The 27,499-nt window shown below is 40.1% G+C and overlaps 1 protein-coding gene across 1 annotated transcript; it reads right to left on the bottom strand.

Annotated features, from left to right (window-relative positions):
• Positions 1-9,049: 9,049 nt before the first annotated feature.
• Positions 9,050-22,958, bottom strand: ube2q1 (ubiquitin-conjugating enzyme E2Q family member 1). The gene is made up of 13 exons (XM_020080089.2): positions 22,227-22,958; positions 21,729-21,833; positions 17,546-17,668; positions 16,775-16,828; positions 16,452-16,592; positions 15,767-15,851; positions 15,244-15,304; positions 15,067-15,157; positions 14,916-14,974; positions 14,779-14,827; positions 14,542-14,637; positions 13,097-13,163; positions 9,050-12,318 (listed from the first exon to the last, which is right to left on the bottom strand). Exons 1-13 carry the CDS (start codon positions 22,383-22,385, stop codon positions 12,287-12,289), a joined length of 1,122 nt encoding a protein of 373 aa, XP_019935648.1. The 5' UTR covers positions 22,386-22,958; the 3' UTR covers positions 9,050-12,286.
• Positions 22,959-27,499: the final 4,541 nt, after the last annotated feature.

Below are 27,499 nucleotides of genomic sequence, written 5' to 3'. Positions count from 1 at the left end.
ATGTAATGCAAACATATCACATTCAAGTTTAACAGCCAGAAGACGCTCCATGTAGGTGGCGACAGAAAAAAACGACACAATCATTGTCTCTGTCTTTAGTGTGCCTGTGACACTATAACAACACGGACTGTAGGAAAATACAAAAACATGAAAAATGGTTATGTAACAATCCAATAACAAAGAACTTTTAGCATCACCCACTTCCTGCCTCCGAGACATGATGAATGAGTTAATTGATATGCTGTCATAAGCATCTTCATTCCTAAATGTGCACTGTGCAGAGGTACAAAAGCATGTCCTTTATCGGCAGGTAGCAGTGGTTGTCTAACATTCTGTAATACAACAGCGATCCTCTGAGAGTTCATGAGGCAGACGACAGGCTGATAAGATACTTATCAACGCTGAGGCTCCACAAGCCTTATCTCTCATGTAGAGGCTCTTACCTTTTGGCTCTCACACAGCCAGACAATGATCCATTCTCAACAGGAATTTCAGCCCCATAGTGGACGAAACAATTTGTCTTCTTGATTTTTATGTCAGTTTTCTGGAAACTGAAAGTAGTCTTGACTGCTGTTACAACCTCATACAAAGGTGAAAAGACACCAATATTTATAGTTACTATAAATAATGCACATTTGGGTAAATCCGTTTTTTTAATCAAAAAAGAACAGTGTTAAAGTTCTTTTTTTTTCAACTCATACACTGAAAAAAGAAAATGTACCAACTCAATGGGTGACACACAAATGTAATTCTTTCAAATTAAAGCTAGCAACTGTGTTAATATACATTTTTAGCTTTAAGTTGAATGTCATTCATCTGATGTATTTCTCTTAAGTTGGTCCGACAATGTTCTGTTTTTAGTAACAACATTTCACTTTAAAGATGTCTTCTGTCACTTCTGTGCAAAAAGCAATTCAAATATTACCTCATGGCAAAGAGCCCATCCTGTTAATGCTATGGTCCCCCAGTAATGGAGAGTCTTTTGTCTTCCCTGTTCACCCCTGCCTCTTCATGGTGGTGCAGCCATTTAGCCAATGTAGAGACCCCATTCATCAGGTCTGCAAGCGCCCTCATGTCTGATCATCTCTCACCGCCATCGTACATCTCTGACATCCCTCCCGCTGCTTCTCAAAATAGAGCAGGAGATTAGGATGAGGGGAGCCTTTTAGCCCGATCCCAGGAGGTCTATCATACCCTTCACTCCTACTGCAATCCTCCCTATTCTCCTTCCCCCATCCCTTCTTTAAACATCCGACCTCTACACCTTTCCCTCCTCCTCTTCCCATTTCCTCCAGCATCTCCACCTGATGGAGCCATCGTGGGAAATCATTGTCCAAAAGGCACCATCAGTCACAGGCAGACACACTCGTTCAGACATGGACACACTGGTGGGGCTGAAAGGATAAATATTGGAAGTCTCCAAAAATAAAAAATCATCAAAGTTTCTCAACACAAATATCCAAGTAATAAACCCTGGAGTTTCTTCAGGAAATCCTCCGCTTGATCACTGCGGTTAAGTGGGGCGGTTGATGCTTCTAACATGCGACAGCAAAAAACTAAAAGAAAATAAATATCCCTGGGTAAAAAGTGACACCAGCGAAGACCTCAAGAGAGTTTGGGGTGATAAGAGGCGACGCTGTTGTTGATATGCTGTAAACAAAGTCACACGATCTGTGCAGTGAATTTATTTTTGTTACATCCTGTCTGCTGCAACACTGCTCACCTGAATCCTGCAGATTTTGTGTTGCTGTTGTGAATGTATCTGAGCAGAGAACCCACTGCTGGGTTGTGCATATGTGCAATTCTCCGGAGATCCTCTGCAGTCTAAAAATGGCTTTGGTGTTAGGGAAGTGGTCTGGACCCACAAGCTCCTGTAGCAGAGAGCATTCTTTACATTTGTCTTAGTGGCTCCCAGTGTCTCTATAGGACAGTTCATCACTGCGAAGGATAACCTGGTGCTCCACCAAGGAAAAAGCCACTGTTTTATAATCCTAGAATGTTGATAGTGTTTAATCAAAATGTGTTTATTAAACCATACAAAGATCAACAAAGCAGTCATCAGGCATTAATAATCTATTATGTCATTGTAGATATTTTGACTTTTCATAGCAGGAAGAGCACAGGTTTAACTATTAACATTAGTAAAGGCTCTCTTTTAATAGTAATGTTAAGGACCCTTCAAATGGGACATCTAAATAGCAAAACACACAATTAATAGTATTAATTATCATGTGTCAAAAAAAAAAAAATGACTGCATGGCAAATCACATTGTGACCAATGGCAGGATAAGGATTTAACATGTTGCCCAGTGCAGTCTGAACTCTTAATCAGCGCAGAAGCACTGAAAGTAAGTAAGACTCATAGTTACTTTCTCCAAATAATTTTATATTAAACGTTTTCTGTGTTTTTTATCCATCAATCTCATGCCAGGTCTTTATACTTTGTTGAGTATTTTGTTTTTATAAAGACTACTGCTGCTGTTTATAGGTGAGCTTCTTACAAGGCAGTGAAAACATTACTGCTCCAGTATTTATCCAATAAATCCTCGGCAGTGTAAGATATATGTAGATGGTAGGTCAAAGTAAAGAGGGCTTCACCTCTGGCAACGTCTTTAGTCTTTTCAGGGGGAAGAATATTAAATACCAGGAAAATAACAGTTTATAAGAGAATGCGACAAATCAATGAAAGCAAACAATTGTTTTCTCATTGTTTTGGAAGATCATATTGAATTACTCACTTGACTTTACTCATCACTTGAGAAGAACAAACTAAAGGTAACCTACAAACTCTATGAATTTTAAAACTATAAATGAAATACATTTTTCCAGAAAGGCGAACTATAAACACAAATCAAACTGCACACATGAGCACAGCTCATAACCAGAAACGTATGATCAGACAGTGATGATCTTTGCCTTTGGAAATGTGCCTCTGCATCTCAGAAAAGGAATACACACTGTAAGAACAAAGAGTAAAGAGGTACTGCACAGACCTGTAGGTGTGTACCAGCACATCTATTATTATATGTGCTGGTATCTACAGCAACAAATAACAAACAAAAATGAAACAGCAATAAACCAACTGTGCATTAACCCGTGTTGTGCCGTGCACTACCCTGAAGTAATGGAGATGTGAAAGCAAAGGGAGAATTAGAAAATGGAAAAGAGTTTGATTAAAGTGACCATGTTTATTTGCACCTGGTTTTCATTTTCATATTTCACAGTATTTGCCCTCATCACAGATGATGGAGTTGCTTCTTGACTGTAGACAGTTGTAAGATTCCCAGTAATAGGAGAGGTGGGATTCAAAGTCCTATTAAAATAAAATCAGTGAAAACTACAATGAGAATTTTTAATTAATCAATTTAAAAATAATTTCTGTTTGGCATTTCAAAACAAATGACAAAAGGTTTTCTTGTTGGCTTATTTTTGGTAAATTGGCTGTTTTCATTCAGATCCCACAGAACTTCCAACGAAAGAACAAAGTGCATCTACTTACGACTTCGATGCTCTGACAATAATTCAGTTCTATCTCTTCTCTGCAGTCAGGGGCCTGCATGAGGGAATCACAGTAAGATGGATGGTCCATTTCACTGAGATCATTGCTTTTCCTATTGATCGTCCGACGCAGGTATAGCCTGAGTCCAGACATGGTGCTGCGGAGATATATCCATGGCAGTAGAAGAACATAACATGCACTCAGTGCCCCAGGCTCGCCTACAGACACAAACACATGCTGATACAATAGGTCGTCTCATAAGGTCAAATATAAAACTGATTTCCACTAAGATCATTTAGCTGTACTTTATTGCCTGCTCTGTAACTTAGGAGCTGCTAAGCAATATGTTGTTTTCCTTTGCTTTTCCTTGTGTACCTCTTCTTCATAAAAGAGCACCCATGCTTTAGTTTCGGTTGCATGACAGCTATAATATGACTAACTTCACTGCTGTGATAATTGGTGCACAAAGTATGCAAATGGGGCGAGATACAGCTCGTCCTGGACACTATCTCGTACACGAGCGTTTGGTTTTGTTGTCCTTTTTGTTCTGTCTAGAGGAAACTTTCTGCTACAGTGCCCACACAGTATTGAGTAAGCATCTGGAATGAGTCATAGCCCCTCTAATGGAAATCCATTTAGCTTGGGCTAGAGAATAAGTCTGTGCAGGGAAGCACATCGTCACGCTGAGCTGAACCTCTGGCTATATCTCGGCTCAGGGAGGACAAGCGGCCAACATTCAAAGACAAAAAGACAAAAAAAATACAAATAAAGGTATAATGTGACACCAAACAAGAGTAGAGGTGTTTGCAGCTGTTTAGATCTTTATCAGACTTTTATTTTTTATGCTCGAAGGTGTAAAACTTGAAAGAAATAACGGTAGCATTTTTATGTATGCAGTCAATGGTAAGCATGGGTGATTGAAAACCAAAAGAATGATCTGATATAAAAAAAAAGAGCCATGAAAGCAGCAGAATATGGAGCAAAATGCAGATCCATGGATCATTAATATTTACATATACTCGCTGCCGGGGAGAATTGGATTTTAAAGCCAGGCCTTTTAGTGTAATATATGCATTGTGGCTCTTGATTGTGCCATTGCTGCAGCCCGAGAGGGGAACTGTGAATATATTTGAAGTGAATCTTTTAATGGAGAAATGAAAGAGGGACTGTGAAGGTCAGTCTCAGTGGTGCTGTGAGCAATTGTGCTCTCCCAAAATGTTTGGGTTGATGACTCCCTTCCAAAGTGGAAGCACTGTATTGACTGAACTGTGCAGTCCTCCCTTTGCCAATGGAAATATATATATATGACGATTTTTACAAAGTACTGCTGTTGTTGGTTGAGTCTCTCAAAGCTCTTTTCAGGAACACTAGCACTGATATTCTGTCTCATAGACTTCATGAGTTCACAAACCTGCAAATTAAATAATCCAATAAAACACTAAGGGTTATGGTGATGTAGGCCAACTTGATATTCCATTTTCTCCAGCAGAGGTGGTGTGACTCAACGAGTTCCATCACTTTAAATCTTTTTGTCTGTCCCTCTGTCCGACTTTAATCATTCGGTTCTGTGCATGTTGGTTCAGTAGATTTTATGATTTTCCATTCTAAGCATAATTTCAGCCACCAATTTAATCTTAAATCCTTGAATATAAATCCGTCACTGACTGGTGATGTTTACTGAGACATTCGCTTTCAAGGACAGGGGTGGGTGGACTAGTGGACGGAAAGACAGGCAGACGGATGAACAAACAGATCGGTGGATTGATGGATGCATCGACAGATGGATGGATGGGGAGATAGAGAAAATTCATGCAACATAAGGTTATAGGCTTATGGAAAAGAAACGATTATCTTGACATTTATGCACATAAAATGCTTTGTTAAGCTTAGGAAATGACGGTTAAAGGATTTAACTTAACATAACTAAAAATTAAAAATAAATGTTTCACATGGGAAACAAACAGATGTCATCATGTAAAGGTCCTATATTTTTGCAAAACCATCTAACAACTTCCTTATGCAGTTTTAGTCTCTTTGTCACCTGACGTCATCCTTTGCTTCTGTTATAACTAGTATGGCCACTGGAGCACACTTGAAAATTAGCAATAAATCCCCACAAAGGTACCTCTGTGCAAACTTAGTTTGGATCTGCAGCTCCAAAAGCTCATCTGAATCTATCATGCAAGAGTTCCGACTGCAGTAGCTATAGGATAAACAGAGCTCCACTCAACATATTTTATTCAGTAGCCATCGCTGTGCTCTCCCATGTAAATTACAATACTCCCCATGTTGCTATTCAGCACCAACAATCAGAATTAATTATACCTTATTCCCTCTCTATCCCATTTATTCATTTTCCTGCACACTTTCTAACCTATTTTTAAACCACCAATGTTATAATATATATATAAGAACTTATGCCTCAATTTAGAAAACGAATGTTAGTGTGGGAAGAAGATCAATTGTTTTGTTCCAAAAACAACAAAGTGTGAGCAGTGGAGACTTGTGTGCTTGTACAGTAAGTGTCTGTGGGGAGGACACCTGTCTTATTGCACTCCAGATGCTCGGCTCTAAAATCAGGCCATTCACAGTCACAGTGGGATTGGCTCTTCAGCCACTAGTTGTGCCAAGTCTTTTCAAAGCCAGTCGCCATTACTGCCGCTCTGTGCCTGCGCTCTTGATTTACACTTTAAAGGTGTTGGCCGTCTACATCAGGAAGCACCTGCTGTCTGCAAAAGCATCTTTCTTTGTTACTATGCTGATGCACTGTTTTAAGTATCTGTGGGACCCCGAGCGAAGGTGTTGGCAGGAACAGATTCCATTAATTAAATGAATTCGAACACAGAGATAACTGCAGGCTCTTGCAGCTAGTTACCTACTAATTAGATTGAATAGTGTAGGTTTGTTTTGACATCAAGCATCCATGGAAACGTGAGGAATCTAGTGACTGCAAGACGATGTGAATCTAGTGTATGACCTCACATATAAATACTTTTTGAAGGGCAGATATATTGCTGGTTTAGGATTCTAAACTTCTTTTCATGTGTGTCTCAATGTCAAACTGTATGGACACACTGTATATTCAAAGTTTGAAGATTGAAGGGGCTCCAAGTAAGTTTTTGCTATTGCTACATTGGCAAGATTTGCATCAACCACTTACCAGTTTTGAGTTAAACATCAAACTTCATTGCTGAACTCACCAAGAGCTTTCTCTAGCAGTGGACAGCAGACTTTTATTTCTTTCTCTTGTCTCTTACTCTAATTACATTAGCATGCTAACAAGTGAGCTCCACCCCCTTTGTGATAGTGAGTCACTGTGGCGTCCAGTCTGACCTGAAGAAGTAGTGATGCTCAGCGCGCCCCCTTTATGACCTGTTGTCTTGTAAACACAGCAATGACAGAAGCTCTTGGCAAGCGAGCATCACCGCCACCTGCTCTGGCCAGAGATCAACTTTGAACAGCAAAGACATCTTACATATAGAACCTTTAATAACTCCAAACTAACTCTGTATTTAATTCTATATCTCCTGAATCAGTTTTTAACCTTCTTAACCTGTTCAAGAAAAAATAACAATTTAAAATGTCCTAGATTTTTATATCAAACTATTTATTTAACATATCTGCATGGGCTCAATATTGACTCATTGTATTCAGAAAATAAAAATGACAAACTCCAGTTTCACTATCAGCATCTGTGAAATACTGAAGCTGGACGAGTCACTGATAGTAACATGATCCGTAAGGCTCGGGTTCCCAGCTTCTCTTCAGTCTAAATCTGGGTTTACACCTAAGTGTTACTGATGAAGGCAAAGCAGTGAAAGTGATAGACGGAGCCATTACGCCGCAGGCTATTAATCAACTCCTGCTGATTCTGAATATGGCCGCCCCTGTGCTGCTGCGCTCTCGCTCAGGTTGAAGCAGGACAAGTCAGCTCTTTCTTGCTGTCTCAGTGAAGTCGCCAGCAAGTTAATCACTGAGATGCATAGCCTGGTTTCCATGGGCCCAGAAGCCTCGTCGGTCTCCACACACTGTTGTGCCTGAAGTGAGTGACAGGCTGGACAAACAGCTTGGCTCAAGCTGGATAATGAGACCTTCCCCCTCTCCAGCCAAGAGGCCAATCTGACAAACCCACACATAAACAAAACTGAACACTGCTGCAATAATAGGCCATTAGCCTTTCACTGATAAACAGCAGAGTTCCACTTCCCACACTCATATCACTACCTTCCCTTTAATTTGATATAGAAATGTGGTCAAACTTCCCACGATATTCTGCTTGTTGGTTTGACTGAGTTTGAATATCCAGGCGGCAGCAATGATCAACCAAAGACTCAATGGTCCACCATGGTATCTACAACAACTCTTCCACCCCTCAGAATAACTGATAGGGACTCAACAATGTATCTGACATTTTCGAGAGCAGTGCTTGCCTAACCATAATAACAATATCTGACTCAAACACACTGATGTGCACTGTCCATATCAGACTGTATCCCACCAATAGTGAGTCTAACACTCAAACCAATGACCTTTAATTATTTATTCATTCCACCTTGAAGAAAATGAGCAACAGAGCTGGTTAGAGCAGGGACGAGTAAATGTCGCAGCAACGTAACAAGCACACAGAACTACTGCTTGAATATCTCAGTGACTAAAAAAAAGAATAACCCAAAGTTACAAGAGTGCACCAATACCATCTAGTGGTTACTATAGGAAATACACATGTACACAGAATGTGGAAACCAATGAATCATAGGGAAATATTTTACAAATACAATGCAGGATAAATTCATCCCAGTAACCCAACACACCACCTGCTCCAGTTTTTTACATCTGGAAGGTGCTATAAATCATTGATATCTAAGAAAAACTGGTGCAAAAAAAGAAATTCCTTGTGTTTACTGACCAGGATGATGTGAGATGGGTCAGTTCTGCATCATATTGTTTAACTGCTTAGGTAATTAAATATAATTGAATCAGATATTTAGCCACGTTTTATTACCAGTGTCCCTCCTAAGGGTGAGGGCTTTGGTTTCAGTAAGTCAACTAGTACACCTAGAGCCATGCAGGCCCAAGGATTTACTTAACTACATTGGATGTTATTTTTGCATGACAATGTGAGAGGCAGGTATAGAGACTTCAGATGACACCAACATTTTCTGACAAAGAACACCATCTACTGGAAAACATCAGAAACACATTGCAGGAAAGCATGGATCTGTAGTTTGGGTTGTTAAATGGGTCATCCATTGATTAGTGTTGGTGGCTAAATTCCTAGATCCTCACGTCCATATCGCAAGGGTTCTTTGAGCAAGATATTGAACCTGAAGCTACTCTCAACACGTGGGGAGGTGAAATATTGAGGCCATTTCCATTCAGACCTAATGTTTCCTAAGGCACTCAGTGCAAAAATCACTAACCAATTTTTAAAGTTATTGACTATATGGCAGCAATATATTGTCATTTAAGACCAGGAGGATTTCAGCGCACATTTTTTTGACAGTATGTAATTGACAAATGATTTACATTAATAACAACACAATGAAGAGATATTTCATAAAATTCTTTATTCATAAACTTGATGCAAGTTTACAAATTACTTTACATTTTCAAAATCACCCTTGCAATGTTAAAAAAAAGAAACCAAACCAAAGCATGCTAACAGTGCATAACTTTATAACCTGGCCGACGCTGTTAATGAAGCAAGGGAAAGAACCCAGAAACAGGCTAGTTCAGACCTCCAACCAATGTGTCACTCGCCAAAGCACAGAAGGGTTTTGTTAGACTTGTGTTGGTGTGAGAAGAGCAGTTGTTCAGTGCACAGCAGACTTGAGTACACCATTATTCCAATGGGTCAGGTTGAGGATGTAGGCTTACATCTGCTCCGATGGCACACAAATCTGAACTGCTACTTTTGTTGAGAATCCTGGCTTTTTTTTTTTTTTTTTTGTTGCTTTTTTTAACGGTAATGCAAGCAGGTATGGTGTCTTATAAGTCCTTGTGTCTCATAAGTATCTGACGTGGTTCAAAAGCCAACACACAGGGAGAAGTCCTCCCGTGCACTGGTGCAGGAAACCACAAGGAAACGATTCAAGAAACAAAATGGATACATCTAGTCTTTTCTTTTCAAACACCGAACCCAACCAGTCTTTGCCTTCAGTAGCTTGGGGAAAAACACCCATTGATATATTGACATGCAAAATACAGCAATATCAAAGAGACAGGGCAGATGTGTCCTGAACCCCTGAACAAGCGCAGGATAATCTGAGGGCGGGAGTAAATCCTCACTCCGCATTATCTGATCATTCCAAATATCTTGCTTAGAAATTATTTCAACCTCAATGGCATTCAGAAAATCAAAGTGTGTGCAACTCAACAGCATATCTACTGGTAAAACAGGGGCGTCTCTTTTTTGTAATGCCCCCCTCCCCTCGAAAAATGATTGACACATAAAATCTTCCATTTTTAGGACGATATTCTGAAGCAATCCTTTGCAAGTGTGCAGTATGTATTCCTGAGTTTGCTTCTCCAGAGAATGCAGGGGTGGGCTCGACAATGTGACCAGGATGAAGTGAGTAGTACCCTACCAGTGGTATCACAACAGCTAACAACCATGCCAATGATCCATAATCGTGGTAAGATTTTGACTGTGGTGAGAACAGAGATGGAGGGTAACACTATTTATATCCTGCTAGTTTAAACAGATGTCGGACATGTGCTGAATGTGAACAAGCTGTGTGATTTTACAAGCATCTCTACCTGTTTTGAAGATATTGGTGTTGTGACTGAGGTTAATATCACTGAAGAGACTCTAGATTAACTCAAACATGAGGAATGACTGTATGAATTAGCATAACTAAGCTTTCTATGCTGGTTTTCAGGACAATATACTCAAAACAAGTAACCACACAATAGAACACCCACAACAAACGTGTAACTGCATTAATTGGAATGCTCCACACAGTTTTCTGCATATTATTCACATTACATCAAAGACCCAACACACTGAGGGGTACAGCGGTGCTGCGAGTGGTTATGAATAGTAACCAGAGAGGTGGTGATAAGAGCTGGGTCCCTCCTGTGGCAAGTCTGGACAAATATTTATCGAACCTGAACAAATGTTGTGGAGATGGAACAGACTCCAGTTGATCTTCCCAGGTGTGAAGCCAGAAGGTATATGGTCAAAGACTATTGCTGTGAATTTATAACTCGTGGCTGGGTTGTTTTTTTTAAAGCAGCCATGAGGCCAAGGAAAAGTCAGAAGGTAAAAAGGTCACTTTCTTCTAAGACTGCAGGATTGGCAAAGTGGTTGGGACGAGAACCAGCTACAAGGACTAAGCAGGTGACAATGCTGTTGAGCTTTTAAGACAGATTTTCTTCAGAACAAGAGAACTTCACGAGACTGAGTCTTCACTGCATAGCCTTACTGAGGTTCTTCCGGTTTGAGTGATTAGATATGAAGAGCCAAACCTCTGGAATGCCAGAACCAGCGGTGTCTATGCCATTGTTGTTATGTCCGTTGTAGTGAAGAGGTGCCATCAAATAAGGGGAATGGTACTGTCATTGCTGCCAATAACATGAGGATTACAAATCAATATAAAAAAAAGAACAAAACCGCAGTAGTCATTAAGCTTACATAAGAACATGGTGTACTTTTGTTTCCTTCTGCAAGAGTATCCATGACACAACCTTTTCTTATTCTAAATGGGTCTTGAGAAGTCGCAGTGCCCCTGCTGTTAATAGACAGGGGTATATAGTAATACAGTCTTTGCCCAGTCAAAGACCCAGACAAGGTTACATTATAAACAATTAAATCCTTTTGCAGAAATACAAATTTACATGTTTACATATGGAGTTAAAATCAACTACATTACAGTGTGATCCAATCCAAACACACTCCTGCATTTCTAGCCACACACCACATATCTCCTGCAGGAGTGGTCTGGCTGCTGGTTATGATGATGACAGTGCTCATCAACTTTAGAGCTCAGCGGGATGCTGTTCTTCATCACGGCCTGTCCCACCCAGGCTGCAAAAGTCTCTTCATCTTCATCATCCTCCCCCACCTCAGGGCTTCAAGCTTTGAAAGATAAGGAGGTTTTGAAAGCAAGCTAGCCTCAGAAGCATGTTATTCCAGAGGAGGGGTTGTGGCATTACAAAGATAATATATGAGCACAATATTACAGACGCCATCCATGGAGAGAAAAGGCAGTGGTTCTTTCACCACCAGCATTTGTGTCCTTTCCAGCCACCACTGCATCGTATCGGGGAATGGCCCATGCCATTCTCAGATTCAGTCTGTGGCCAGAGAGGCACTGTCCTGTGACTGGAGCATCACATTACCACTGCTGGAGGATAAAGCCATGCCTCACCTTTCAACTCACAGCCATCAAGTAACGTTGGCATGCTCAACACCAAAACCAAAGAGGGTGGGTTTGCACACTATTTAGTCCATCGTTTTCCCGGAGTACAGAACAAAAGTCGCAATGGAAAAATGAAGATTGTATCAGACGACAGATGCACAGAGAGATAAATATCCGGGGAGAGGACATCCTTTTGAGTAGCTGATGAACGGATGTCAGATAAGGGTGTATGAATGTCTTTGTGTTGTATGTGCTAGTTTCTGGGTGATCACTGAATTAGAAATTTGGTTTGGAGTTCAAACTCTCATGTTGAGAACAAAAAAGGTTTGCAGGATTAAAAAAAACAAAACATAATGGTCGCAAGAAAATGAAAAACAAAAATCTAAGACATGTGGTCCCAGTGCAGGAAAGGCAAAAGTCTGTTTTAGCCATCCTCCTTAGGGGGTGTGTACCAGCCTATGGGGCAAAAAAGCACAACAGAGAATGACTACACAGTTAAAAAAATACTTCAATAAAACCACAATCCAGAGTTACCAGATCTACATCATTGACACTTTTATGGTAAAATGCAGATGATCTTTTACTTTGACTTTGCAAACCTCTGGTTTGCGCGAGGACCAGAAACAGCAGGCTTAAAATTGCTCTGTTAGTCAGGCTTTCGATTTTCCATTCTGCTGTAATTAAATATAGCTCAATGTAGCCTGACAGAGTAAAAGTAATTTACATATTTTTACCTGCACCATTTTAAAATGCAGTGTGTGTTTTCAGAGAGGTCAAGGACAACAAAGCAGCTGCATAAATGCTAATCTTTGAGTAATTGACTCACCACTGCTTTCTCTCCCATTAAAATGTGAAAGTTTATGTTTCCCTCCGTTGATTTTATTCATGTTAAACTGCATATTTATTTGACAGGGCATGCAATTTGTGACTTTTTTTTATTTTGGTCTAACAAGCTCTGTAGAAGGTCTTTGACTTTGAGCATGAATTGCTATGAATCTCAAGCATGGTGAGATTTTCTGTTATCTAGATCATTCTAATATAAATTCCATATACAGTAGTATATTGAAATGAAAGTAAAAATGTGGATTACAAGCGTGAAGTGTTGTCCCTGTTTGGTACACGAACAACAATCCAAGCACTAATTTTCCTCAGCTTTGATGCATGGCAGGGATTTGGTTTCAGTAAACAAGGTCAACGTTGCACTCTGTATGAAACTGGAGACAAATACACTCACCGTTCTTTTCATGGATCTGAACGAGGGATTTGTAGGACTGCTGTGCTCTGGCAAGATTGTACTGGTTCTGCATTAAGGGATGAGAATTAAAGTCAACCTGAGAAATGTGCACCAGGTTTATGATGGCAGTACAGACCAGGAAATGATGGCACTTTGATATAAGAAAAAACAACAAGCTTATCATCCATCTCAAGAACAAAATCCTTTGTGTGGTACAATCTAAGTAAAACACACTGTGCCCTTGTTTGACTATTCATACCAGACTGCTGTCACGCACATCTGGCCATTAACATAAGACCTGGCTCTGCACCTGTAGTTGTAACATGTCATTGCTGAACAACAGAAATACACATGTGAATCTGTACGAATCAATATGATTGAAGAATTCAATAAAGGTTTAGTAAAGCTTTCAGATTCATACCTGAGTTTGACTTGGTAAATATCCACCCTAACTATTGAGCTTTGATCAAACTAAGTCAATATTGAGATAGATGTGTAAATGCTGTGCAGTTCTTCACTACTATAAAGACTTGGTGAATTGAGTTTTTATTTGTTCAAACCTAAAGAACTAGCTTGTTGTTCAAACTACTTGCCTTCAAACAAATTCAACATTTATCGGGACATTAAGTAGAATAACATTTTAATAGTATATTATAATATAATATTTGTAGCAGATCTGTGACACTGAGGCTTTTTAATGTGGGGGGGTTCACATCAGGTGTATGGCAAAACCTATAGTGTGACACAGGTGGAAACACAGCGCAGGATGGGTCTAAATCATACAGCAACCAGGCTTTTAGAAAGCACAAATACAGCATTTCCATGTGCAAATATTATTTGAATAATGTGTGATATAATTACTGCCCAGCATTGACTTTATGACCTGACAATGGTTCTATTTTTAATTTCACTTCATATTTCAAGCTCTCACAAGGTTTATATGTGGAGTCAACATTTTTTCAGCCATTTGTCAACAGGCATCACTTCTCAAATCTTGATTTTTGAGAATCTAAACATCTTGGTTTATACTTAAGAACAACACGTAAATCTGATGAGAGGGACTTGAAAGTATCCATGTTTTCTTCTGTCTTCACTTATCAAATTCTGAGCGACGCCTGTGGCCAGAACACATACTAAGACCAAGAGACAGAAACTGCAAAATGCAGCACAGAGATAATCATCAACCTCTGTCATCACAGTAGTGACACACTGCACCTCCCACTCCACTTTGCTTGGATACAATTTTATTTTTTTTTACAAAGCCAGCTATGGTGGCAGCAACAAGAGGTGGTCGTACAGGACAACACACAACCATTATGATCGAGGAAACCAGGCCTGTGTCAAAGCACTGCCATCGTGGTCCACATCATTCATTACACAAAGGTCACCATTATCACAGGACATTTCCTGGCTTGAAATGAAACCTCTCGTGCTTCATCACTTACTTTATTGGCTCCAAACTGCACTCTGGCTTTTCCTTTGACTAAAGTAGCATTGATCTGCATGATGACAGACTCAATGGAATAGGCACTGCTCCAACCCTAAAAGCAGGAAACCCAGAGTCAGTGAGAGCAAGTTTTAAAAATATAAAACAACAAAAAATTAAATCCCAAGTAATATTTAATATAATGCAGCACAAATTCACGTCCGAGTGGGGCTTTGGAAATATACAGTTGACATACCTGTTTGGTGAGAAGTTCCATGCACAGGGCACCTCCCCCAAGTACGTATCTTAAGAAATAACAAAACATTTTTAATCCTCTTTTTAATGCAAGTTTGTTCACAAACTCAATGGACTATGGAAGCTAAATGTACTCACCCTCCAGAAAGCACAGGTGAAACTACCCGAACAAAGGGTGGATCAAATGGAAAATTATCCTGTAGCAATGAAAAGCAAAAGTTTACTTACAGACTTCAAAAACTCACTTATCATTTTTCATGTGCAAAAATACAAAGTCAGCTCCACTCACTTTATATGAGAAGTTTAGTAAAATGTAATCCATTCCTTCCTTTTCCTTTAGCACTTGTAAATCACTATGTAAGGGGCTGTCAGGATCCACCCTGTTGGTCATTAAATTCTTCAGTCAGTTCATGGCCACAGTGACATAAAAAAAGAAAACTTGGCACAAAATCCCAAAGTTACTTACGTCCTTAGCTTGACGTGCCATTCATACAGGCTGTCGTTAACAAGCTCAACTGAGTAGATGCCTGCAAAAGAAATGAAATCAATACGAGCGCTAAGCTGTCCCCATCACAAGGTCAAGTAACAACTGTAATGACTTATTCTCTGTTTTCTGTTTTCACCCTATAAACTAAAAGGTAATGCACTAAAAAAAATTAAAGTAATGCCTACCGTCTCACTCATATGGTTATTCTGCCAAAAATATAACAATTACCCAATGTCTTATTCAAAAGGTGAGGAAATTCAACAAAATAACTGTATAACTGTGCACAACAGTTGGCAGTACTGTAACATGGCCACATGAAGGCGGAGTTCTATCTCAGGATCAGTCATAGAAGGTTTCTCTGAATTCAGCTACATTTACTCTCAAATGCTTTCTTTTGATCATGTTTGAATTTGGCTCTCATATCTCAGCTTGATGTCCACTAATACGCATCTATGTTGATGTTCAGTGTTGTTCTGAGCAGACCTTTGTGCCGTGTACGTACCTGTCTTGTAACTCTGAGACCTGTAGATCTCTCTGAGCTCCTTCATCAGGCGGTCAGACGCCTGCACTGAACCAGACACAGCTCCCTGTGAAATACAAGACAAGTGTAACACTAAAGACAGAGGACACTGGGTAATCTACTATGAACGTAAACCTGTCATTTATACTTGATGTGGATCACAATCAAAGAGAAAGCTTTATTCTGCTTGACATCAATATTTATATTTCTACAGTCCTTCCAAAGAATGGTTTACTGATCTTCAAAATATTAAAATCTAAGTTTGCATTATTGGTTCCACAGTTGGGTAAAATTGTATTGTTTGGGACATTTCTGATACCAAGAGAATTCCACAGATGAGGACGAGTGAGGAGAGAGCCCCTCCCAGAAGAAAAACAAATCTTTTCACAAATATGTTGCCCTGAAGGGCAGAAATCAAGTAGAACCTGAACTTACTGCATAAGAGCAAATTAAGCAACCAGTCACATTGTCAGATAAATGGAGGATTTCCCTGTTTGTCATTCTCAACAGTAATCACTTCTGAAAATAATATTAGCTGAGAATGCATAAATCCCATGTACATTTAAAATGAAGGCTTCAACAAAATCTACAAAGATGATAGAAAACATGTTAGCAACTATAATCAACATTAATTGCAGTAAATGTACTTTACTGAACAAAGACTCACGTTCAAGTGGTCCTGCCTCTGGTTCTTTCTGATCTTCTCCAGGATGGCTAGATTCTCCTTCTCGATGCCATCGTCCTCAGATTTTTTCCCATCCACAGGCTCCTCCTCTTTCATTTCATAGTGGTCCAGATCCTCGATGTCCTGTTTGTTTGTATCAGATATTTTAGGTGTGTCTTAAGTATTGCATGTTTTTAAGCAATACATCCAACTTTGGGATGAACCTCAGAGATCCAGCTCGGTGCCAAGCAAATATATGTTTGTATTTTAAACAACGCATTTGGCTCAACGCTGTACAGAGGAATACAAGTCCAATAATAACTTACTTCTCCCATCTCTTCCTCCTCCTCTTCTTCAGAGGTGACCTCTTCTGTCCCATGCTGTAAACAGAGATGCACGCCACAGACGGGATATGAAATAACTGTGCTGACTACGTTTTATTTACAAAAACCACCTTTACTGACCACGAAACAGGAAGAGGCCATGGATGAGCTTAGACAACAATGTCACAGAGATTGAAGTATTCAAACCCCTTCACTTCTTTTTACATTATGATACGCCATTTGCCCTCAGGAACCTTGAATGCAGCTGACTTAAGCAGCTTTTCCAGCAGATCCGCAGGCGGCTTCTTTAACCCTGTCATGATTTTTGCTTTGAAAAGCATTGTCAGCTTATCTTGAAGGAGTGTGCCTTTCCAAATAACACCAAATCAATTGAGATGGACACCATTCAAGGTGTAGAAACATCTCAAAGATGATCCAGAGAAACTTGAGCTAAATTTCAAGTGTCTTAGCAAAGCATCTGAACAATCATGACTGATGACTTTTTTTCCCTTTTAATAAATATGCAAGAAATTATAAGTCTGCTTTTATTTCGGTGTATTGATTGTGGATTAATGCTGTGACATGTGAACAAAGTGTGGGGGTCTGAATACTTCCTGAATCCCTACAGGCCTCTTTAATACACACTACTATTTGATTATTAGTCAAAAGTGCTTTTGAAGTGCGTAGAAGTGTAATAAAAATGTATTTAACAATGCATAATTCCTATTACGCCATAGGGGAGGTATGTGTCAAAAACAAACTAGGCAGCCCTGCCTTTCTGTCTTGTCCCACAGGACCTGCAGGCAGCGGCTGGTCCAGCATCTCCACATCGGGGTGTTGGGGGAGGTTGTACAGCCGACAAAGATCACAAATGAGTTTCTTCAACTGCTGCAAAAGCTGGAAAAAAGACAAACCACAAGAAGAGGGGATACAGGGTAAGATAAAAAAAAAAACTCAAGATTGCAAATGCAGCTACACAGCAACACCACATGACAAACATGTGACAGACCTGAACAAACAACAGCACACGTATACAATTTTTCACATCACAGTATCCTGAATCCAAACATAGTGGTAAGACAGAAGAGAATATTATGCTTGAGCCAGTCACAAAGCAGTGTGTTGTGGCAAACTCTGAAAGCTATGTTTCATAAGGCCTAATTATTCAAATGACTTCAAAATAAGGATTTAAACATGCTGCAAATATCTGCATCTGCACACTGTAACTGTTTGTGCTCATAGAAACAGCTGCCATCAGCTATTGTTATCTGCCAGATTTGGTGCAATGCAAATACAGTGAACCACAAAACATCTGTGTAACGGAAAGACAGAGAAGTGATCTCATCTATCCAAAGGAAGACATGGTTTGTCCTTTACCTAAAAGACAACATTACCATGTAATTTTCTTGATATAAACATCTACACAAAACTACAGTCTACAGCAGACCAGTGCAGTGCTTCACCCCCTGCAGCATCTTAGGATCTCAGTGCCAGGATAAGAAAGACGCTGCCCTTCAGGACTGTCACTCACTCATGATGGACCATAAGCTCAGACATATCCCAACCATGAGGTCTATTTAATAAACTGCCCTTCTCTAGTCTGACCATGGCTGGACTAACCCCACATGCATCAACCTCTCAGAATAAAGATATACAGTATAACTACTACTTTAAAAAAGAAGATAGAATGGTACCATATCTATTATCAAATCAGGTTTGATATGAAACAAAAATAAAGCCATGTTATGAAAAGATGAATGTTACATAAAGGTTGTGATTCAAAATGGCATTTAGCCTGTGGTTAACTACAGAAGCTGCTTCTGCAAAAAAGTGATATTCCACAGGAAAACCATGGGACCATCACTGATGAGCCTTTAACTGAAGTTATTTCACTGTGATTAATTATTTACAGATGATGAATGTCTCTTTTAATGTGGATCAGACTGTAAACAGTAAAGAAGTAAACAAGCAATAAACTTGTCAATTACACTCCAAGTGTTGCTGGAGTTTCGACCTCTTATGACTTATTTCCCCTTCTTCATGAACCTAGGTAGTTAATGGAGATGTGCCAGAAATCTCTAGACTGGTAATACAATAAAAAATGAGGGACTGGGATATAAGTTAAATTCTTCTCACTACACGTCAGATCAGGCTGCACCAAACTTAAAACAGCAGACGCATTATCCCTGGAACGTCTATCAAATTTAGGAACGTTATTGTTCCCCATTCAGAATGATACATGGAAACATAACTCATCAACAAGCAGTAATTGCAATCTTTTTTGATCATCATCAATGTCACTAATAAGTTCACATGTCTGGTTGGTGGGTAGTTGTCAACAAAACATTGGATTTCATCACCTTGGTAATGTTGAAAAATTCCTTTTCACTTCTTTTTCAAACCCAGTATCAGCAGAGTTACTGATAATAACAACGATCCAGTACATAATTAAGTATAACAATTAAATACATTGGAATATATGAGTAAAGACACCATCAGAATATTGTACAAGATCAAAAACCCCAAACCCAAGTATAATTTATTTACATTATTGTCTATATTAAATACAATGGATCAAATCTTTATTATCACGCAGAATCAGGGTTCAGAGTCAACAGCATGATTCCATTGATGCCAACCCAGTCTGTGTCAACAGTCCAGGCTGCTGGTGGTGGTGTATTGCAGTAGGGTTGTGTATACTTCACAAACCTTTGGCCCCTTAACACCAATCAATCCTGGTTTGAATGCCACAGTCTATTTGAGTATTGGTGCTGACCATGTGCATCCCTTTACCAAAGACATAGCATCTGCTAAAGTCTACTTACAGCATAATGCAACTTGTCTATGAGCAAAGTCATCTAATACTGCTGTCTTAAACATGACCGTCCGTTCAATGTACTTCAGTAGCTTACACATTCACCAGATCTGAATCCAATAAGAACAAACTATGGGATGAGGTATATTGGAAGATTGTCAGCAAGAATGTGCAGCTGACAAATCAGTAAAAATGATGCAATGCAGTCACATCAACATGGTGCAGAATCTCAAAGAAAAAATGTCAACATGTTCAGAAATCCATGCTTCAAAGAACTGAGGCAGTTTTTAATGGTTATTTTACAGGACTCCTAACCAACTCTGCAATTTTGGAGAAAATAATGGAGGTTTCAGCTGCAGACATACCAACCCACTCTGAGGAATACTACACAAGATGCAACTGTAGGTCAATCTAGCTGTCCTTAATAACTCTTTAATATCAATAATCTATTTTTTTAAGCTAATAATTAATCTACTGTTACTACCATTTGACAAAAAACAGCTAAAGATGTGAAGTGGCAATCTCAAAGATTTTCATTTAATGTTATCATTTATCACCAAATGAGTTAACAATAGTGCTTGTGATTATGATGAGAGCATTGCCATGTTAAGATATTTGCAGTAAAGTGAAGTGGGGGTCTTGCAACATTTCCAGAAAAAAATGCTGTATTAAGTTGCTGCTAATGCAAAGCAAGCATTTTCAACTACTGCAGCTTCACAATTAAGGCATTTAACTGGCAAAACACATTTTGACTTTCATTATGAAACACTCACTGACTGAACTTGCAATTTGTTTGTCACTCCGCTTAGGCCGACACGCTTTTGTTCAAAAAAGCATCTACAAGACGATGGTCGTTATTTGACAGTGAAGTACTGCAGAGAGCGACAGACCATGAAGGAGCAGCCACAGTGAGGCTGTTAGATGAAGAGCTGCTAGCAACAGGCCCCACACCTCCAACTTCTCAGTGAGGTAACTGACTCCTTTCACTGTGCCCTGCTGTTCACACACTCATGCTGTGCGCAGGATGAACTCAGATCACAGTTGTCCAAAGAGAGATGGAAAAGGCAAATTATTGTCTGGCTTTATCATTCAACTATCATTATATTAGACCATTTTTGCTGTGACCACCAGTAAATACAGGTTTCACCAAATCAACACGGTCGGAATTCTTTGAGATTTTTACTTCAAACAACAACATTCAGTGAGGACGACATCACAGGCCTGTGTTCAACACAGTCTGTACAGGATGGACTATATGTAACCAAATATAAAAAGAATATTTTTGTCCTACAAAACAGCATGCAGCTTGAATAAGTAGGCGAATAGTCAATAGATGTCATCACATGCATAGGTTTACAAAATTAGCTGCTTTGACTGAAAAGGTTTTACCAATGGCCCAATAATATGCCTGTTTGGCCAGCTGTAAATCTACCTGTCTGTGCTGGCCAGTTACACATGTTCATCCTATTCCTTGAGAACAAAGTCACGTGTTTTGTGCAGCAGTTGCAAAATGTTTGTTTATGTAGGAGAGCCCATACGCAAACTGTAAAAAAGCCCTGGGTGGTGTAAATGCCAGATATGCAGGACCAATATGGCAAACATTGCATCACTACCTGGTCCAAATTGGTTGCAAAGAAAGTCTGTTTGAGGACAACAACCTGATATAACAGCTGCACAGAAATAACACCATCTAAATACCTGCATATTAAATACTTAACCAATAAAGGAGTGCCAAAAGATTATTTAGCAACAGAATGATCTGCCTCTTCAGAGGGAGCTCATCACAGCAGGCTGGCATTGTGTCACAATAATGCACAGAAAAAAACCCCTGCTGGGAGGCGGGCTGGTCATTACTTGTTTACCAAATACATTCAGATAGATCACATTAAGAGTATTTTATTTATTTAGCCACATGCTAATACCTCTGGCATACTTTAAAGCTCCGTTTTAACTTCTCAGCATACTTTATGCAGGAATCTGCTGGGCATTACTAATGCTCAAGGCCAACTGCTGCATCTAAAGATGATGTATTCTGGTAAAGATTTGGCTTGCAGGCTGAACATCGTAACCTCACACAGGTTCCAGATGTGATCGCGTTTTCCTCACTGATACGTAGTGAAAGGAGTGAGTGGGAATAAATACCAGGGTGCTGCCTTTCCTCACATCTTCCAACCTCTCCAGAACTTGCGCCAAGCTCGGGTCATCAGAGTCCACAAACCATATCGGTGGCGTAGATGGATACGATTCCTGGAGAAAGGGAAAACAACCGTAAAGAGACAGTCACATCAGCACGTTGACAAATATGCCCACTCTCATGTCACAGGGGTAAACAGAGCTGGTGAACGACGTATATTTTGGGGTTGACGACATTAGCATTCAGAGAGCAGTGCTAGCTAACAGCTCGTGTTGCTTGTTAACAGTTTAATGTCGGATTAAAGGAGAAACAACCCCACGAACGAGACTGCGTAGCTCCCACTGACATTACCGAATCTACGCCAAGCCCGTCCCGCAAAGCATCAGATCATATCGTAGTGGAATTAGCCTGCTACACGGCTAGCTAACGAACCAGCTAACTTTAGCTCGCTGACGACCCGACGGGGAAGTGCATTAATCCCGACACTTGTATTACTGCCTCCTTACCGTTATGTTACAGTGGATAATTAAAAGCTTTTCCCCAGTTACGTTGAACTGGCAGCTCAACTCGTCGGGCTTCCAGTCAATGATCCTGAAGCGTTCGTGGTTTGGATCAAAAATGGACTCCAAAAACTTCAGTTCGGCCTTCAGCCCCGACACCGACATCTTCCGTGCATCTCCGGCTGGGCCGCTGGGGAGGGGGAGAAGTCGGGGTTTGGCCTCGTTAGCCAGCTGAAGCCCAAATTCCCGGGACACGATTTGGTTATAAATGTGGCGAGGGGGTGACGGGATGTCCCGGTGGATGTAACTCGATACCCAGCCGAGAAACACAGCCCGGTCAGGTTTCAGCGCGACCGGGCAGATCTGCTAATGAAGCGGCTAACGTTAGCTGTAGCTCCAGTTAGCCTGAGAAAACAGCGCAGTGCTCGGAGAGATGCTAGCGAGCGAGTTAGCGAGCCTGTCCGTTGTTGTTGTCTTTCCGTCTATTGTTGTTGGCTGCCTATCACAACAACATCTTGAGGCTGTCGCGGTGTCCCTTGGCCGCCTCCTCACAGATCCATCGGACGGTGCCCTGTTATTCACTTCACCGGGAGACGATCGCACAGTCCCCGCGATCGGAACTTATATCCCGCAGCAGGCTCAGTGTTTTTCATCCCGGTGTACAACTGTAGCTGCTGGCCTCTGGTGGGGTTTAAAGATGGCGTTCTACGATCTGCCCGCTCCCGCAGAATCCCAGCATTCAGCGCGTCCTCCTGGTTTATCTCAGGGGGCGAAAATAAAGCAAAGTTTGGTCCACTGATCAAACATTCATGCCATTATCGTAATATTTACTGTTTGATTCCAGTTAAATTATATTATTTCATGATCATGATTGACCAGAATAAATTATCAATTAAAAATGTGTGCTTGCCTAAAATAAACAACTGTCGTGTCATGTAAATAAACTTGCTGGCTTTGTTTTTGCAATTCAAACTAATTGTATCAGGCAAATCTCATTTATTATTCTTATGGATTTGCTGTATTAATTTTCAGTTTAGCATATTAGTCTACTCTGGCCTGAATGAAGCTTGATTCCAATTTCTTTTTAACAGGAATTATTCGAAATAAATCTAAATCCAAATTCCCATGCTCTTGTTTCAACGTCATAAATTGTAACTGCACTATTTTTGTTTTCCTATAGTCTATCTGGATATTTGATCAGATTATTGCATTAAAGAATGTGTGCGACAGAGACTCTATATGTCCTCTGTATATATATTGTATACAAATATATACAACATGTAGACATAAGAAACACACATCACCACTGTTTGTTGATACGTGTAGCTTCCCAGGACAATTTATAGAAGAAATTTGTTAAATATTTAATCTCAATAAACATAGAATATAGTGATAAAGTACAATAACGTATTCACCATAATATCTGTCATCACTGTATTTTAATTGTTGCTCAGGCCAATAATCATTTCCCCACAATCTTATGCACACTGGGTTGTAAATATATCCAGTCGGATCAAAAGGACCCAGGGAAATAAACTGCTGTGGTCTGCATACTGTCACTGTCATTGGGTTACTTGTAGAAACATTTGATGTGGCGTTCAATGTTTGTGCATCAAATCCTCACTGTAGATGTATATGGTGTCCACACAGGGGCAGTGTCGCATCAAACATTTGAACACATGATCAGGTTTCGAGTACGGTAAGCTTTGAGCACTGTGGTGATGATCATGCTCTCTCAATTGTTTTTAAGGCTTCATAGATATTTGTTCTGCCTCTAGATAATTCACATGTATTCTTCAAAGCTACTATTTGATTGATAGGGCCAATGTCTATAAAATGCAAGTCTTGGTATATTTTGACTTTTAGATTGAAAGTCAGTCTCATGTTCAGTACTGGGGAGATGACACAAAGTCTACAAGAGGCTGTCTCTTCAGTGCTGAAAGTCCAGAACAAAACTCGTGTGTGAGTGAGTCTGTTTTTAGAAAAGATTGTGGGAGCAGCTAATTGGCCTTAAATAATCCTAAACTGTCAACTCTGAAATGTTATCAGGACCTCCCCCTTTCAACAGGGATAACATTTCTGTTATTTGGCCTTCAAATAACTGCCCCATGATTTTCTGTGGAGGACAAAGTCAACTCACTGAAACACCACTGGTCAACATATGGTGCTTAAATTAGTCATATGTTGTACTTAACACCTGCAACACTCAGTGGACTGATCAGGTGACTGCAAATGCTGTAAAGGTGTTGGATGTAAACTACAGTAGCCTCAGAATTTGAGCTACAAATGCTGCAGTTGAAGCTTTTATTGTTGAGGGAAAACGTATTGATTTGTCATTGGAAAGGCCAGTAAACTAAAAGGGTGGGGTTGTTTGACCCTTTTGTCCAAACCTGGTGATGTGTGTGGACCTCCAGCTGCAGATCAGGGCCATGTGAGAAAATAGATGACAAGGATTTAATCTATCGGGAGCGTTCTCAAATGAACACAGTTCTGTTTCCTTCCGCCCTAAACCACTCCGCCAGCCTCACATGTCAACCTCTGTGTATGAGCAGAATATTGCAACTGTGTGCAATAAACTCTTACACTCTACCTGAACTCAATGAAGTGAGGTGAAGGGATTCGTTAATGTAATGGTTTCTCAGGAAAGGTCAAGGTTCCAGTCTGGCAAATGTTGTAATTCATTTTTGGGGGGGTGGGTCGTGGTGATGGAGGTGACGCTGTAAATTAAACCAGGGTGGATGTGGATGAGGTAAAGTGTGCCTAACCTTTCTTTGTGTGAAAATGAAATTGCTGTTTGTGTTGTGCATCAGAATTAATGAGTGTGCACTGCTGTGCATGTGTGTTGCTTTGTGCAGAGAGAGTAGTGACATTCAGAAGTCAGGTTATTGGCCACAACATGATGAAATATTCTTAGTAGGACACAAATGTCTACAGAGGAAATATTAAGTTGATCAGTCCAGTTAAAATATCAAAGACTACTTCAGATATGGTGGCAGATTTGTTGAAAAGGTTGCGAAAATGAGGAAACATAATTCATTCACTCAGGGTCGTTTTAACCGGGTGACCACAGCGAGAAATTACCCGGGGCCTGGAGCATATATACGTATATATATAGATGTCAGGATGTAGAGATGTCCCAAAAGGTTGAATCACATAAGCATTGGTCCAGAAAGGTCCAAGACGGACTAAAACACTGGGTGGCGTTATGAGCCGTGTTCAACCCAAAATTAAGATTCTTTATGAAGTTGGTAGAAATGCTACATTAAAACTAACATTGATGTATTTCATAAAAGAAGTTAAGTTTAATTGTACATCTGATAGTTGTGATTGGTAAGTACAATGAAAAATTAGTGTCGCTCACATACCTTGCTCACTGTCACCTGGCCATCCTTATTTCATTTAACTGTCTGGCTCATTTTGAATCTGCTGACCTGTGTCGCCCAGGTTGACTGTTCACCAGCAGGTTAAATCAATAGTATCCATAAGTGTTGTTGTGTAATTACTCTGTATTGACAGCGTACTGAGGAGACAGTGGTGAGGGACTGTCCTCTGCATGTGTCTGTTGTTAGGGCGTCCTGTTATAGAAGATTGCAGTTGTTTCCAAAAGCAATTAACCCACCATGCTGAGCGTGCTGCTTCCTTCCTCCACCGACAAGCTGCTGAGAGATTTACTCCTGCCCTTGAATTAATTACAGCGACATTTATCCTTTTACTAACATTTGACAAGCAATTTATAAAATACACCATGCAGATATATTCTGTATTTGCATAAGGAAACATGATCATAATGCTTGTTTTTCATATGTGTAAATTCGATGACACTGTAAGAGGAAATATATTGTATATGGTTCCTCATTGATTGCACATACAGTACAACATGCATTTAATTCATGAGGAGGAGCTGTAAATGAAGGGGAGGAAACAAACAGCTGAGAAATGGATTGAAGACCTCAGTACTATAATCTTCAGGGAAGTCACACATGCTCGAACCCTGTCAGGAGGTTGGAGGATAAACTAGAAACAAATCTCTGGCTGCACCCAGATTGTCTTTTCTGACTTGTTTTATGATGGAGCAGCTGATGTGTAGTTGGTCACAGCGTGCCTGTGTACGCACTAATAAAGAGGCAGATTGCTGTTGTCCTAAGTGATTTATCCCGGCCCTCTGTCCTCCATTTGCACTCAACCAAAAGTTAATTAAACCCCTGGCTCGTCTCCTCAGTCCATCCCAGACAGCGAAAGCAAATCATTTCCCAACATTTACAACCTTTATTATTTCTTCATGTCACAGCATGACAGCTCCACATGCCTTCATTCCAGCTTGACCTTAAGCCTAATTATACAATGTAAATGCACAAAAGCATGATAACACTTTAAAATGTGTTTAAGTTGGTACAGGGGGCAGGGGTGTCACGGTTTGAATCCCGGTTTGACCCAAGTCTTTCCATGTCAAGTTTGCATGTTCTCATTTGCATGTTTTTCTTCCCGAGCCTGGCCAACTGTTGGCCCGGTAAGACGTTCCTGGATGTTTCTGTGGCAAACCTTCACCTCCCGTTCAATTTCCAATCTACAATGAGGAGGCAAATGGAGGTTTGGCTTCACATGGAGGTCAGTTTTGGTGAACTTTGACCCAGGATATTTCCTTTACATTCACATGACCATGTACAAAGAGGTACACATAATAAATGGATGGAAGGATACTGGGGCCACATGGAATTAAAAATGCAGAAAAAGTGAGACGAACTCAACTGAAACTCATTGCCCTCTTCTGTCTAATACTCTTTATCAGAAAGAAAAGTATATTATATACATTAGATATCTTGGATATTCAGCCAATTCAGCTTACTAGGCTTACACACAACCCTCTCGATCAACAACATCAGTCAGGACCGATATTCATGCTTTGTCCATCATTTCTAAAGTAACAACCACAGTGGTGTTAATCCAACATCTTGTAGGGATTTGGAGGTGTTTGGATGTTTAGCTGTGGATAGCTGAAGTCATTCCTCAACCGCCTACACTGTGCTGATTCACCACATACAGCACGGGGCAGTTTGTCAGAGGAGACAGCACCATTTCCACCGAGGAGGAGCACTTTCCTTCTTCTGCGGGGAACAGTTAGCATATGTGAGCAGACACAGAGAGAACAGTTCACATCCAGGACATCACTGAGTGTACCCTGAGTCCTGAAACAAACACAGAAGATAACCTCTCTGGTGTAGGTATAAAACAGTTATATAATGTGCTGATCAATGTCGAATATACTTTAATAATAAAAAGAC

This window comes from Paralichthys olivaceus, chromosome 1 (assembly GCF_024713975.1).
Source record: "Paralichthys olivaceus isolate ysfri-2021 chromosome 1, ASM2471397v2, whole genome shotgun sequence".
Taxonomy (NCBI): Eukaryota; Metazoa; Chordata; class Actinopteri; order Pleuronectiformes; family Paralichthyidae; genus Paralichthys; species Paralichthys olivaceus.
The sequence above is the reverse complement of the archived record's forward strand: the minus strand, read 5'-3'. Positions and strand labels throughout refer to the sequence as shown.

Bases quoted from the DNA above. Each gene is read 5' to 3' on its own strand.
- ube2q1 (XM_020080089.2), bottom strand. From the start codon at position 22,385: ATGTCGGTGTCGGGGCTGAAGGCCGAACTGAAGTTTTTGGAGTCCATT. The intron at 16,593-16,774 runs GTAAGTTATTAT...ACAAACAAACAG, and splicing joins AGGAGGAAGAGATGGGAGAA to GACATCGAGGATCTGGACCA. The intron at 14,975-15,066 runs GTGAGTGGAGCT...TCATTGCTACAG, and splicing joins TACTAAACTTCTCATATAAA to GATAATTTTCCATTTGATCC.